Genomic DNA, 16,023 nt, shown 5'->3' with positions numbered 1-16,023 from the left:
CAATCGAAGCGCCGACATTGATTAGTGCGCATGTCTGGCTCTCAACACATGAACAATATTCCTTGAAAACAGAAGGCATCTGTCAACAGTATTTTGTCATTATTCGACAAGTTTTTGATCGAAACGAGTTGCTGAGTGTGTTGGTAATATGAAGAGGCCGCGTAATGCGGAATGTGGTAAATTGCGACGGCCACTAAAACGAAGCAAAATAACGGAGGGTATCTATGGGAGGTAAGCTACATTTTCAATATGGCAGTTTTCTGAGGGAACCGACTTCCTGTCATAATGGTTGTTTTCGATTGCAAAGGGTTGCGACAATCGTATCAGGTGTACCATAATTAAGGCATTAGTTAGCCTGTCATATACATCAGGTGTACTTGTTGTGGCTGAATTTGATAATCTGTTAAACTGGAACAAGATACAGAAATTAGGTTTTTGGAGGGTAATCCAGCAGTTCAAAAAATGAAATTTGTTTTCTGTTTTGATTATCACTTATATTATAAGCCAGGTAGTTCTCACGTTGAAATCCTCATTAAGAAGATCAGAATGGAATTTGGTGCCGACTAGATATCCTTCATCTTAGCTAATAGGTACAGTATTATCTGCATACATGTAATATTGTAGAATCAGAACACATACATGTGCAACATAATCACATGTTGGATGCACACCTTCTGTTGTCAATGACTGGCACGCTCTCCTACTGTATACGACATTTTGTAGTCTTTTGCAGATTTATGGAGTGCACAAGGTTTATTAATGATATAGAAGAGTGAGGGATCGTTCTTTGTAACATTAAGTCAACTCAGTCTCATAAGGTGTGCTGGATGGATGTGTAGTAGATGACCAGTAGAAGGCAGTATATATAAGTCACTTTCGCATTCAGACATCAGCCTTTTTTTTTAGCAGAAATGTCGTGAGATCTCACATTACAGGGGGCTTAGCCTGAGACCTCGGTCTAAGGGTGGCTTATATATACTGATATGCGGGGCCCACTGGCCACTATTAGCCAGAGAGCTATGCAGACCTGCTTCCTCTATAATGCTTACATAGAGCTACCTCCTCGTTCGATTCCGATGCAGGTGCATGGCTTTCTGTCTGTCAAAACTGACAGCCAGCTGATCAAAACATAGTGATGTCCTGAAAGATCAACCACACATGCGCGGGAAGCGACAACCCAGTTTATTACGTCACGATGTTGACACAACATGTGAGCGTAAGTCACAAGTGTGAATTATCTTTAATTTACTGGTTGTAAAGGCTACAGAATGTGTACGAATTTGGCAGAGGACCAGAGAATGCCTTGGTGAACATAATTTATTGGAGTTTTGCCTGGTTATTGCATGCATTGGTTCATTTTGCATGGATTTTTGTTGCACAGAGTTTCCCCACACTAGGCTGTTTTTAAACATCAATATTTTAACCTGAAAGACTCCTCGACTGCGATATATGCCTAACTTCACACTGAAAGATCACAGCTAACATCCTTGGCTATCGGGGCCTGGGTGCTAATTTTCACTCAACAGCCTGCGCTTTAACCTAGCAGTGGCATGCTTACTACATTTAATATCTGTTTCATTGAAATTCTGCATTGGAAATCGTGTCCCCATTTGCATTAACTTATTGTAAACACAATGGCAAATATGCTCTGTTAATGTCGCTTATTAAAGCGGATCTGCTTAAAAATCATTTGTTTAAAGGAAAATGCCTCTAAAAATTGAAGTAGGCATCACTAAATAGACCACTTAAAACCATGCATAAATATATTTTCATTTATTTAATTAGATTTTTATGAAAAGAGTTAAAGGCGTTCAAACATTTGAAATCGAACGTTGGCTTTATGAACCATATTATCAGAGTCTATTAGCTCTGACGTCACAGGAAGTTTTTCCAACTCCAAAGGCACTGATTTCCTTCCCTGTAGTGAACATGAGGAAAAAAAGGTGATGTGACGTCAGAGTTACTGTCAGTTTGTCTCATAAAGCCCACCCTGGTATTCAAATATTTGAATGCCTTTCAACACTCTTAAAAAAATCTGAAAAAGTAAATAAAAGTTTTTTATGCACAGTGGTCAGTTGCCTATATGATGATCCTTCTTCGCATTTTAGCTTTCTTTTACTTAAATACGAGGTAAAACACTAGCCAATGTCAAAATTCAAAGAAGTAAATTAAGAATTATGAATGTTAGTGTTTGATATCCTGTGTAATTTGATGAAAATCTCCACTGACAACTGCAAAGGACAGGTGGGATGCTAATGTTTGCATTTCGTTTCCTATTTGCACCTCTGCAGCTATTTTGACAGTTTTATCAAGATTATACAGCAGGTGTGCTCAGTAAATTAACACCTTCCAGCAGATGATATTGTAAATTACAGCATGTGACATATCATTGCCACTTCTGAAAGCTACCTGTAACTGATTCATTATCAGTAATCTGAACTTGAGGAATCCCCCCAAATTGGCATGTTGATCTACTTCATCACCTAAATCAAGTAGGAGATGACTCCTTGCAGACTGTATTTACTTTGCAATTAATAATATTTAAAGAAATGTAGAATTCATAATGGTGATAAATGCTGGAATCCCTAAATGATAATTAACAAATAATTTAGCCAAACCTGCAATGGTGTATTGGGGCTGTGACTCAGAAACTGTGTGTCAACATGCATTACATGGTAAAACATGTGATGAGTAGACTAATTTTATGTTTTCTGAACTCAGAAATTGACAGAACTCATGTTTGTACCCAAAGTTCTGACCCCACAAAAATACTATACCTGTAAGCAAAGTAAGATTCAAATTACATGTATCCATCTCCTCTCTAGTCTGTGTAAGTAGATAAACAAAGCTGCTGAATTTGTTCATGCTTAACTCTTAGTAATACTTGTTTGAACAACTGGTCCCATGTCTTTGAAGGCTATTAAAGCCTCTCCCCAAGGGATGTTCAAGCCTAGTTGTTTAGTTATTCCCCATTCTTCTAGTGAAATGTCAGTACAAATTTGGTAACCACACTGCAGCTATATGTATACATGCATATAGTGGTCAGTCTACATGTAACTTGTAGTGGTTGTAATAAAGGTGAACTACATGTAGTATTATTGGAGCTTTGACAGACAAACAGTGGAAAGCAGTGGGGATCTGTCGTGCCCTGTTAGAACTGGACACATCAGTGATTTACATGCTGAGGTCTTGACCTGTGTGTGATTGCTGATACAGAGAAGACAACTGTTTCCAAATGGCTGAGCTGGTAGACATTAATCTCCCTGAAGCAGATTTGCAAAATCTGGCCTTTCCTACTTATCAGTGTAGACGGAATGATATTAGTAATAATATGGTTATAGGTTAGCACATTCATGGATTATCGTTTTACATATAGGCCCCTCATCAGTGCTTAAGTTATTAGCTGCCTTTGGGCCATTGGGTCATTGGGTTACAAGAGATTTGTCAGACAGGGACTTATTGATGTCATGCTAGTGAGAATGAATAGCAGCCTAGAAAATCCTGTTATAAGCATATGCTAAATACATGTATTAACGGCGCTTGACATAGCTGAATATTTTGTGCACATTTTTGATTCGCAAAGCTGTCAGTTTCACCAATATTTTACATGCAAATAATGCAAAAGGATGAGAATTTTATTGTTTGGGATCCCAGACTTCTAACAACCAAACAGTTTTGGTGGGGTTCAAAAATACCCCGGATCAGGTCCTGATAAACCGTGAAGGTGACCAAATTTTTGTCAGGTATAGTCATGAAATCGTTTTTTAGGGTTGCACAATCTGCATTCACTGATGCCAAGCTTGATGGATTAGTGTGTAGTGGCAGGTTCAATTTCCTGTTTATTCTGCTGTGTGCATGTACTCGTTGAAGTTTTTAGGCTCAAGGTTGGGTTAGTGTGTAAGCGTGTGTAGGGTACTTGCAGCGTCTTACACTGTTTATATTCGCTGGGTCATCAAGAAACCAGTGTTTACATTGCATCTTCAGAACTGTTTGACAAAGCCAGCATGCCTTTTCTTTGCAGAAGGCCGTCTTCTTTGTTCTTGGTCAGTCGTTCACCTCCTGTTCAGTTTACTCCACACCTCTTATTGTTTGCCTGCTACATTCTGTTGCATTATTTAATCAGATACAGGTGTACACTGCATGTCCTTAAAAATTACAGGTTATTTATATTTGCTTGGTATCATACAGAAAACCATCCTCTATAATACCAAATTTGTACTGTGGTGTTGAGTGGTAGAGCCTCCATCTTGCAATCAAGAGAATCCAAGTTCAATCCCATTTTGGATTATAACTGAGACTTTTGGAAAACGGCATACTATTTGGTTTCTCTGGCTTGGCACATAACATTTTAAAAGGTAGTAGACTGAAGGCTGTGTATTGCACACCCTGTTGTCTGTGAATGCAATTAATGACAAAGTCAACACGTTTTTGTCAAAATTTCATCCTGAACCAAATTTGGGCGTTTTTACCTCTTGAATGAAATTGAGTCAGCAAAAATGACGTACATGTACAATTGAGATGGCAATGTGGTAGGCTTGCATTGATGATTGGATGAATATTCATGGCCATGTAAATGTACCATAATTGATGAGCAGAAAATTTAAAAATTGATTTCCATCCTGGCTGTCCAATTTAAGCACCATTAGCATCTGCAGTTCCTTGAATTGATGTAAATATTTGTTTGTACAAATATATAGGTTATTTGTTTGTGCAAATATACAGGTATGTGCTCTTTTGCATGAATATCTCATTCTGTATATTCTGCACAGCTCATTCATTTCTGATGAATCATATGGAGTGTGATCTTTTGACTGTCAGTGCTTATTTATTTATCTGTAAATTTTTTTGATTGGTGTTTGACACTATAGTCAAGAATATTCACATACTTGTATATGACGGCAGTCAACATCATGGTGGGAGGAAAGGAGGCAAAGCTCATGGGAAACCTGGATTCAGTGCTTTAATTGGAAGGATTGATGTGTACACCCATATGTGGTACTCATACAGGTATATAGACTAGCTTAATAAGACCAATGTGTTTACATGGATTAATAGTGCTGAGTGTACAGACAAAGAGACATATCCATTAACACCATAACAGTACATTTAAAAACACAAAAAGCACAGACTTGTTATGCCCATGAAAAAAGGTAGGAGCTTAATATAGATCTACTAGATGTTTGATTTTAAAAACATGTTGATGGGGTTAGGCTGACATATCCAGTCATTGTCAAGTAGGTGAAATGACTGCACCAAGGACACAGGTGGTCAGACAAGGATGCGTTCAGTAATCATTTCTATGGCTGGATCCAAAGGTCATTGGGGAGCGTGTCTAAGTCTCCTTTTACTTTTAATGATGGACATTTTGAGCCAGAGTCATTTGGTACAATATAACCTTAACACAAGACTACATATACATCTGAATATAAACAGTGATGACAGACAGGGTAGACACATGTAGGAATTCATACAGCTAGTTAAGATGTTTGGAAATTAAAAGCCACTTTAGCATCAGCTTGGGTGATTGGACAGTTAAGATGATTGAAAAATAAAAGCCACTTCAGCGTCAGCATGGATGATTGTACAGTTAAGATGATTGAAAAATAAAAGCTATTTTTGCATCAGCATGGATGATTGCACAGTTAAAATGTTTCGAAAATAAAAGCCATTTTTACATCAGCATGGATGATTGCACAGTTAAAATGTTTTGAAAATAAAAGCCATTTTTGCATCAGCATGGATGATTGCACAGTTAAAATGATTGAAAAATAAAAGCCACTTCAGTGTCAGCATGTATGATTGTACAGTTAAGTCTAATTGAAAATACATTTACATAATGCAAGCATGCATATATGTCCAATTAAGTTATAGCTGGTGTCAGTACTGACCTAATCAGATTTTAGCAAGTGCTAGTACTACAACTAAAATAGCTAAATTTTGGCTTGTGCCAATACTAAAATGGCTAAATGTTGTGTAGTGCCGGTGCCAACATTGAACAGGGTGGCTGACTGTGAATACATGTCCATTGTTATACATGTATATATAATATATTTCATTAAATAACTGTACATTTATAGACTGTGTGTTATACTACACACAGCATCCCCAGTATACAGGAGTTGGTCCCCCGAGACTACTAGGAGTAGGTTATTGATTTACTTCTAACACTATGACTAACGGATAATTTCTTCTAGTCTTCGCACAGGTGTGAATTGAACACTGACAGTTCATCTCGCAGATCATTGTGCTTGTAAACACAATGGTAGAGTCTAAACCTTGACTCCGTGGTACTGACAGCTGAAGTTCTGCCATACACCTACATCATAAACAGCAGCAGGGTGCTCTAATCTGTTTAAATGTACATGTACAGTACACACTGTTGGTTTCGTGTTTGGTGTACTGTAAGAGTTCAGAACTCATTGTTCTACAGTCACTGCTTATGTACTGATGCGTGCAACCAGTACTTAGCAAAGGCTGCCAAGGCCTCCTCACATAGAAGACATGTACATAGTCATTGTAGTAGATATACATGTGGGACTAAGTTCACATGTATTTGTAGCTTAGGACTTACTGGTATATATGACTTGAAGTGCATACGCGTACTGTCTTAACATTTTTTGCAACCATTGTATGGTTCACATGATAATAATGATGTACATATTTGAATACGATCTTCAACCTGTTCAACCACTAATCCACTTTTTTCCGGTGGAATTTAAGTATATAGTTGTTATCAAAATGATGCTAAAGTGATTCAGCTGTGTCACTAAAGATGCAAGCTTCATAAATCTATGCAAATTTAATCTCCACACCCCTACAGTACCTCTCTCAGAATATTTCAAAATATTCATTGTAGAGGTGAATAGGTTGAATAATTAGGGTATATGTAATCTTTTGTCTTCAGCATGATTGTTATGTTGAAGAGATCATGTTTCTTTGGATGTACATGCTTTGTGGACTGAACACTGTATGGTCTGTTTTTTGTCAAACTGTTTTATCAGCATTGTTTTGTTGATACCATGAGCAGATGTCAGTAACTGTTGACAATGCTGAGCCAACTGCCCTGCAGCAGATATATCCATTCTAATTTTAGCCACTACACCATATATACCTTGTCAACCTGCGGAGGATGATCGTGGGTTTCCCCAGGGCTCTGCTGTCCGCCATCAGATAATTGAAATGCTCTAGAGCTCGCCTGTAAACACAAATCGTGTAAATAAATATATACCTTGTTAAATAAACATTAATAACAATTAGACCTGTTATCCCAGTCAGTAATCTCATGATTCTGTTATGAAGAGAAGCTGACAAATTTGTAAGAAGCAACGCACAATAATGCTGACTGCAATTGTATAAGGGAAACATTTTTGAGTGTGGCATGAAACACCAGAAATAAATAGATATAAGAAGTGAGGAACCTATAGTGCAGGGGAAGAAAGGACCAAGATAAAGTGTACACATATTTTAAAAGAAAAGAAATATACATGTATGAATATAACCGGTGCATTAGCATACACTATTGTAGTAGTGAAAGTTGTATTCTTTACTCATTGTTTGTGTACATACATGATGTAGGTGTACAGATGCATGTACACAAGAACATATAGGTACATTTATTAGTATTACTCTCATTTGGAAACTAATGTAGAGTTTGCAGATATTTACATTTACATACATGTGCCTTGTGAAATGAGAAAGATGATACATGCAAGCTTTCTTGGTCTCCCAGTTTCCAGTTACTTAAAATGGGATAATCTGTTCTTGATCACTTCCCTGTAGATATGTCCATATTTGCTTTCTTTTGTTGAGAGCATTTTTCTAAGAAATGTAGTGCTACATGTATGTAGCATTTGGTAATTGTCCAAACCTTTTTCCGCAGTCTTGCCCATGTGTGCCATCAATCCATGGCTGGGAATTCTCAGAGTTTATTGACAAGGTTTTTCAGCTGTTTACTTAGGTTGTGAAGTTGTAATAATCTGTAATGCCATACTACATGTAAAATTCCTGGTGTTAGTAATCACAATTCTAGAAATGTGAAGTAATAAAATTTGATCATGATTTAAGCTAAAATTGCATTGAATGGCATTGAACTTCGAGAACTGTGCATGCTCTTGTGTCATCCGCGTAATTATTGATACTTGTACGCTTCTGTGCTGTACAATACATGTGGCGTACAGTTGTAGTCTGTTGATTTATGCTAGTACGTAGAGCTGTTGGCCTCAGTGAGAAGCTCCAGAGTTTGGTGAGTTATTGGGGTTGTTGTTGGAGTGTTTACTTGAGTCCTTAGGATGGCATACTTCACGGTTTAGCGATGGTGTGGATGATACCTCTGAGGAAGTGTGAATGGCTCTTGAGCTGAATGGGAGGTTTACATGTACATATAACCTCACTGTATACAACTCACTGCAATACAACATTGTACATGTATTACAGCTTATTTTAGTGCATAGGCATCCTGGGTTTTTGTGATTATTTAGATATGAAACCGAATGACATGCAGCTATAAACCAAGTCATCTGGTTGCTTATGGATCATTACACGCATGTAATGTCCATGTATACTGTAGATATACATGTATGCTTAGTCTACATATAAAGGGTTTATATTACAATGGCTGTGATAATCATGCAGCACAGTCTACATGATGATGTGCATATAGAACAATCTTAGCAGAGATAAGGAAAAACACATTTTCATGTGCATACACATTAACAGTTCGCCTAGGAGCAGGCATGGAAATTGCTCTGTTGACGATTTCTACCTCCCAGACCCCTGTCAAGGCCACCTTCAATAATAATACAGAAGTAATAGTAAGCTACTACAACGTTTTAGTATGTACTATCTTGTTTCATGCTCACATGGTACTGTACTAATAGTCAGACTTGTATAGATGTCAGTTATACATGTACTGGAATCTGTGTTACATACATATTCTGGAAGTGTAATTCCTAATCATGATAATACTGTTAATACTAATAGTGCGTGTTATACAGGTCTGCCAGGAACATGCAGATAGATTATCTACCACCATAATGCTGGCTGTCGTCACATAAGTTAAATAACCTTGAGTGCGGCATAAGACACCAGTAAGATAAATAAATACCTAAGTATATTTTAGATACACAAATGCGAAAGCTGGTTACGCTATGTGATCATATATATTACATATTGTGCGATGGCCCAAAATTGAATACGTTTTCAGACACATCTAAATTTGTTTGGTGGGTAACTTTAACATATGCAGTGAATTGTTTTAAAACAAGGGCCGTGTGGGGGTGGAAGTGATGAGGCACAACGACGTGTAGTAGACTTGATGCGTGTATGCATAGGAAGGCATAAGACTTCGATGTAATAAGAGTACGCTGTGCATATATCTGCATCTTCTTTCTTACGTGCAGTTTTGACTGGGGTTACAAACCACGTGTATGTACATGTAGAGTATAATGATTACAGAAAAGAGATGTATTTACACACAAGATAGTACAGTTATAACCTGCCGGTTTATGACTCATGTGGTCATATTGATTAAAACTTGACACCACAACCTCAGTTCCATCAGTTTTTATGTGTGTTGACAGGGCGTGTATGTGTAAGTATTGAAGAAAGTACAATCTTGGTCTTTAGCACCCAAACACATGACAGTATTAAAACTAAACTACATACATGTATACAGCATATAGAAATTAAGGAAGAAAGCAGGTGGTGGTTGTCCTGAGAAAGAGAGGAAAGGGTTCCACATATGAACTTACGTGTACAAGTATAGATACAGATTCTGTTAATCTTAGACCGGTATGCACATGGTCTGTATGTTGTTCATGTGATATTACACAACAGTTCGTGTTTTGTTCTTGTGAAATAACAGTATAATCGTTGCAAGACCATGCACAAATCAAGTTCTTGCTGTTTGACCAGGATTTTTGTCAGGAACATTGCAAAGGTCAGTGGTTCACACCAGCCGCTTCATTTCTTTATGCCCATGCATGAATACTCATGCACATGTGCACTTGACTCCCATTGTATAACTGAAATCTTTCTGACTAAGGCATTAAGACCAATCAATCAGTCGTTGCAAAACACCATTGAAATAAATTTTGTTTTTGTTACAGCACGTTCTTGTACCTGAAATTTCTGCTGGTCTGGGCTCTGGTTCTGATGGCTGATTTTATCTTGGAATTCCGGTTTGAGTACCTGTGGCCGTTCTGGCTGCTACTCAGAAGTGTCTACGACTCATTCAAGTATCAAGGATTGGTAAGCCATCATGCACGTTTATGCATATCTTTAGTTATGGATATTCTTTGGTGCGGCATTAAGTCATAATTATTTATTCATTTGTCCTCTATTATGGATAAGTGGAAATATATACAGTGATTTTATGAACTCTACCACCATCAAGTCTGTCAAGGAAATATTGAATGTCGTTAATTTACAGGTTGCTGATGATAGTGCTACATGGGTAGGTAGTTATTGTCAATTTTATACTTCCTGAAAAGTTGTTTGAACCTCTTGTCAGATTTGGCTGAAAGTGTTGAAATAATACTCTGCATTCTGCAAACTAAGGTTTTTTCCTCTCATAGCGGATTGTCCCATTAACTTTTACAAATAATACTTTACTTCTGCCTGATACATATCATTTTGTGATGTAAAGGGAAATTTTAGCATCAGTCATACTTGTATGTGCTGATGTGAGTTCAGCAAATTTGGAAGTTAATGTACATTTGCATGTTCAGTCCACAGTTCATGATGTGTATGACACAACTGACAAACTGGATTAGTTCTTCACTATGGCATTAAAGTCTTAAGTGAAACAAGTCTGTAATTTACAGTGCGTGTACAGTTATAGTATAACTTTACAGTACACTGTACATATACATTTACATGACTGGGAACTCATAAAAATCTGCCAACACAGCATTTTAGCTCTTGTAGTTTTCAAAGGTTGATCCATGAACATACATTTTTATCTGTTTTGGATGACCGTCACAAACCACTTCATTATGCACACCTGAAAGGTCGGGAAATTTTTCTCAGCTAGGTAAATTAATGAATTAGGAGTATGAGATGTGTGTGTTTGTAGGCTAGGCTTGTGTTCTTGTAGTGTAGTGTTGTAAACTAGTAAATATCTAAGGATTTGGCCTGCTGGGTCATTGTACTCTGCCCTACATTCACAGGTGTAAAGTTTCCACCTGTAGACTAACTAGAGAATTTCCCTTTGTGCACAGTAGAGTAGGCGAGAACAAAAAAAAAATCAAGTGTCACCAGAAGGAGGTGTGTATGTAGGCTACTTTCCTTGAATCATGGATACTGCATATATTTTTATATGCGACATGTGCATTTATGTATTCATGTATGACAAAGTTGATTGAGGGAAGTTTGTCTTTTGGTGAAGGTTGTACGTACATGTGTGTATTTGCTACATTTCCTAGGTGCATGTACTGTAATGACATGTTAAAACTAACACTTGAGTTTTTTCTGATAAAATAGTAATCATACTCCACAAAAATTTTTTAAGCAACACTATGGATTCAATTAGAATCCAGTAAAACGTGTTATTTGAAAAATTCAAAGCTTTAGGTGAAGTAGACTGCCCTAGATGACCAAAAGTTTGGCCCTCAGAAGTGCAATTTTAGAGACACATAAGTGTCGCAGTTTATTATTTTCAGTGATGAATCTTGCAATTTTCCAGCACAGTATCATCCCATGTTCAAAGCAAACTTCAAAGCACCTTTCTAAAATCAATATAACTTTCAGAATCAGGGAAAAATGGGCAAGTTAGTCATGGGTGAAATTTATGGTCATCCACAGTTACACGTACATAGGTTTATCTTTGGTAACAGCTGTACATGTACATACATCTATATGCGCTGTAGTACAGGTACTTGTTCATAAATCTGTTTGGACGAAGTGTTTCAGGTGTGGTTGTACAATAAGGCTACACCGAATTAATTTATTTTATGAGCACTTAGAATAAATCTTGTCGAAGGAGGGATTAAACTAAAACTGAAAAATCATCCAAGTTGTGGGAAGTGTGGACTGTTGAAGACATATTGACATGATTGGAAAACCTAGAAAAACAGGGAAAACCATAAAATGTATCAAGATTGGACATGTCAAAATATTTTTATTTCATTTTTGCTCTTTTAAGCATTGACTCACCAGTAAATCACAGAAGAAAATTGGTATCGCCTAAGTACAGTTTTTTGTCAGCAGTAAAACCCCACAAGTGTCCACTTATCAATGAGAACAAACTACAACCACACTGATAAAATGTAAATGAAAGATTTTTCTGTTTTTAATAGTGAGGTATGTTTAGCTTATTTGTTACATTGAGGTTTAGAAGTTTTAGTTCAAGCTAAAAATACATGTACTGTACATGTGTGTTTACAGATGCTCCATTTTATGTTGTTCAGCAATATAAACGATGTACATGTTGCTTAACTTTTAGCCATGTTTGAAAACAGCTCAAAATGAAGTAAAAAAAATTGGGAAAACATACCATTTTGTTCGAAGTTTCCAAACTTCCAAAAAAGTCATTTTGAAGTGTTTTTGAATATAGTAAAAAAGTAAAAAGAAACGCAGTGTACAGGTATATTACTGAACTGTCAAAACATCGATTCTCATTGAGGAACCTCCAGACCATGTTATTAAATGGTACATGTGATTATATTTTAAACAGTTTAAGCCACAGTTGCGTTAAAATTGAATATGCATTGAAACAAAATCATATGTACCGCATAAGTGTACAGTGATGTACTGTACACCATAACTATTGAAATAGGGTCTTGTTATCTACACTAAGTGTTTTTTGTTTTAGTGTTAGCAATCTAACAGGTGCTGTTTGGGGCCTAAACCATTTTTGTGAAGTTGACTTGTGTATATTGGTATGTGGGCGTTGGTATGTTTATATTAAAAACCTTCTTCACCTGTATGTAGAGAAGGGTGATATCAGTGACCCAAATAAAGCGAACACATGTTATGATTAGGGTATAAAAATCCTGCACTTAGATACTGTGGCTATTTCTGGTCACCTTACTGATTGTTTCCACTTGTTGTATCAGCATTATGTTTGATGGATTATAGACTCAGAGCATCTCATGCACTTAAGGAGGGCTGGGCACTCCCCAGAATCTAGATTTACATCTTCACAAGCTATACCGCATGTTCACAGCTCCATGCCTTTAGCTAGCTTTTATTATTATTCTGTTTCATTGAATTGCCATCCATGTTTTCTGAGTTTAAATGCTATGGGTAAACCTGAATAAGGCAAACTGTATACATGTACATAAAGCTCTCTGCCAAAGTTCTCTGCCAAATCTGACCATCTAACATAAGAAAGTTTGTCAGTAACTTGCCACAGATCGGTGGTTTACATCAGGCAGTCCACTTTTTGAGTTGTGTTGCAAGAAGAGAGGGCAATAATTGCGTTTATGTCGCTTGTGATATGATCTCTTTGATACTGTAAACCTAATCACAATTTTTATCACTTATAACTTCCGGACTCCACCATACTTCATATCTCTTCCTGAAACATGATCCCTGAAAAATTCAAATACTTGCAGTTAAATAAATGAATAGATGGAGGATTGGGGCTTCAGGTCACATTGTCAGCATTTAAACCATATTGCGGCAAGAACATATAAAAATCAGGAAATAGTTGTCCTAAAATTACAGGATTTGCATGTAAACACATTGAAAGATCATATAACATGCATATACATGTACCTCTCTTTTAAATACATTTATGTAGATACATGTTTAGTCCACAGGTATGTTGCGTGTATTTGTAGTGATTGTAACATTTAAAATAGAAACCCTTACATTTAATTCAAAAGAAAATTATGTACTTGACATGCAGGTGATGTTTCGCTTTTAGCTGTGGGCTGCTGAGGTGGTTAGTGGTGTGTAAATATTTACAAAATGGTTGTGAAGATATTCTGCAATACATGTACATGTCCTACAGACAATTTGTATACATGACAGAATGAAGAAAATGTGGAAGGTGTCCTAGCTGATTTCAGAGTGTAAACAACATACATGTGCATGTATTTAACTGATGATGTCATCAGAATTAGCATTATACAGTAAACTACTCAAAAGTTTGTCGATTACTAAAGTTGCCTTATTTTGTCAGATTCAGAGAACTCTGTTTTAGATAGAAAGGTGTTTCGAGGTTTTATGTACACAGTAGGATAATTTCCTTCTGGAAAAATGTAAAGTTCAGCACCTACAATAATATTTTATGACATTTATATGAGCGATATTTAATCATTTATGGTATACCATACATGTATATCCTTGGTATATATATATATATATATATATATATATATATATATATATATATATATATAACACACATACATATATATATATATATATATATATATATATATATATATATATATATATATATATATACATACATGCGTGCATTATACATACATATACTTGTCCATATATATGGGAGTAATATTATGTGAGTAGTTTCACTGAATGAATACTACAGGTGGTGAAGTCCAAGTACATTTCAGTGTGGTAAACTTTATACTTTACCAACAAATCTCATCACTGTCATGTAAGTAACGTGTAAATGAAATTTTCCAGAGTAAAGAATAAAAAGCATAATAAACAAACATCAGATGAAATAAACTGTATGGTTGAGCATTGTGCCAAGATAAACATAGTGTACACTGATTACCACATGTGTATGTTTTTACAGATGTTCCTGTGTGGTATAACATAGACTACGGTTCAAGGAATTACATATAACTGTTAAATTTCACTTTTTTAAAATGCTTTATCATTTTTATATGTAACACTCGCCAAGTACATGTGTAATGCATAACCTTAAAACACACTATTAAAGTGTATATTTTACATGTCGTTTCAAAAACGTAGTATTATTTGTAAGTTGCAAATAAACATACTGAAAATTTATGTCAGGTGTCAAAATGTTTAATGTTTAATGTTTTGAGCTCTGCAGTGCGAGGACCTCAACAGAAATTAAGGTTACCCAATAGAATTTAATGATGTGAAATGTATATATTGCATTTATAATTTGTAAACCAACCTGGAAGTGGATAAACTATAACAGTCATGAATTTGTTTGAAAGCAAAAATAATTGCATGGCCCAGAGTCGTCTTTGTGATGACCTGGGTTCAATTTGAGGCCATTATCTTCTTTTGTAGCTCTTGTAAATGAGTGAATGACCAAAGAATTGGACCCCTGTATCTTCCATGGACAAAATTAGAACATTTACAGCTAAATATCACCCCATTTGAGGAAGGTTATTCACCTTGAGTTGTACACATGTACATAACAATAAATTATTTCTATTCATCAGTCTGAATGTAGGTCACGATATTTGTATTCACCTGTCTCTAATCCTTCTACATTATGTGATACATTTGTGGTTCAGCCTAATGCTGAACACAGCCAGGTGCAGCGGGCATCGGTGGGGAAAAAAAATACATGTGCATAAAAACAAGTTTAGCAAAAGCCACTGGCCGAGTTTCATGTTTTATTTCTTACTGTACCTGTAGTAATACTTGTACAGATATACAGGTGCGCTGGTGCGTAAAATTTACGACACCAAAGACTTATTTTTCTACATGGATTATTTTAAAACCCTGTAATTGATGACCACGGGCGCACGCACTGTCTACGAAGTGCATGTCACAACACTTGTGCATGTGTCATGCTGTGCGAGCTTTTATTGACACACGATAATAGTCTTGTCACAAAAGAAGAACAATGCTTTTCTATTTATGAAAACCGTTAAGATTTCCATGGTGTATGTATCAGATAGATGGACATGCACGCCAGCTTCTATGTGTACATGTACAAGGTTAATATCCTTGTAGCACACAAATTTGATCGTGTAGATGTACCTACATGCACATGTATATATATGTTTTTGAAGTGTAACTGATCAGCACTACTAGGGTGAACCCAACTCTCACTGTAAACAGATCTCACCTATTTACAATGTTCTTGTCCATTTGAAGAAATATATTAATGAATTT

At 36.3% G+C, this 16,023-nt stretch overlaps 1 protein-coding gene across 2 annotated transcripts in view; it reads left to right on the top strand.

Moving 5' to 3' along the window:
* The first annotated feature begins 48 nt into the window (after nt 1-48).
* LOC135476824 (macoilin-like) overlaps nt 49-16,023 on the top strand; it is a 28,054-nt gene continuing 12,079 nt past the window's right edge. For both annotated transcript variants that reach the window (XM_064756968.1, XM_064756959.1), the window contains exons 1-2: nt 49-231; nt 10,107-10,248. In XM_064756968.1, the coding sequence (XP_064613038.1) occupies nt 149-231; nt 10,107-10,248 (225 nt within the window). In that variant the 5' untranslated portion in view covers nt 49-148. The remainder of the gene's footprint in view (nt 232-10,106; nt 10,249-16,023) is intronic.

This window comes from Liolophura sinensis, chromosome 1, assembly GCF_032854445.1.
Source record: "Liolophura sinensis isolate JHLJ2023 chromosome 1, CUHK_Ljap_v2, whole genome shotgun sequence".
In the NCBI taxonomy this organism is placed as follows: Eukaryota; Metazoa; Mollusca; class Polyplacophora; order Chitonida; family Chitonidae; genus Liolophura; species Liolophura sinensis.
Note: the sequence above shows the minus strand (reverse complement) of the source record. Positions and strands in the feature narration are given on the sequence as shown.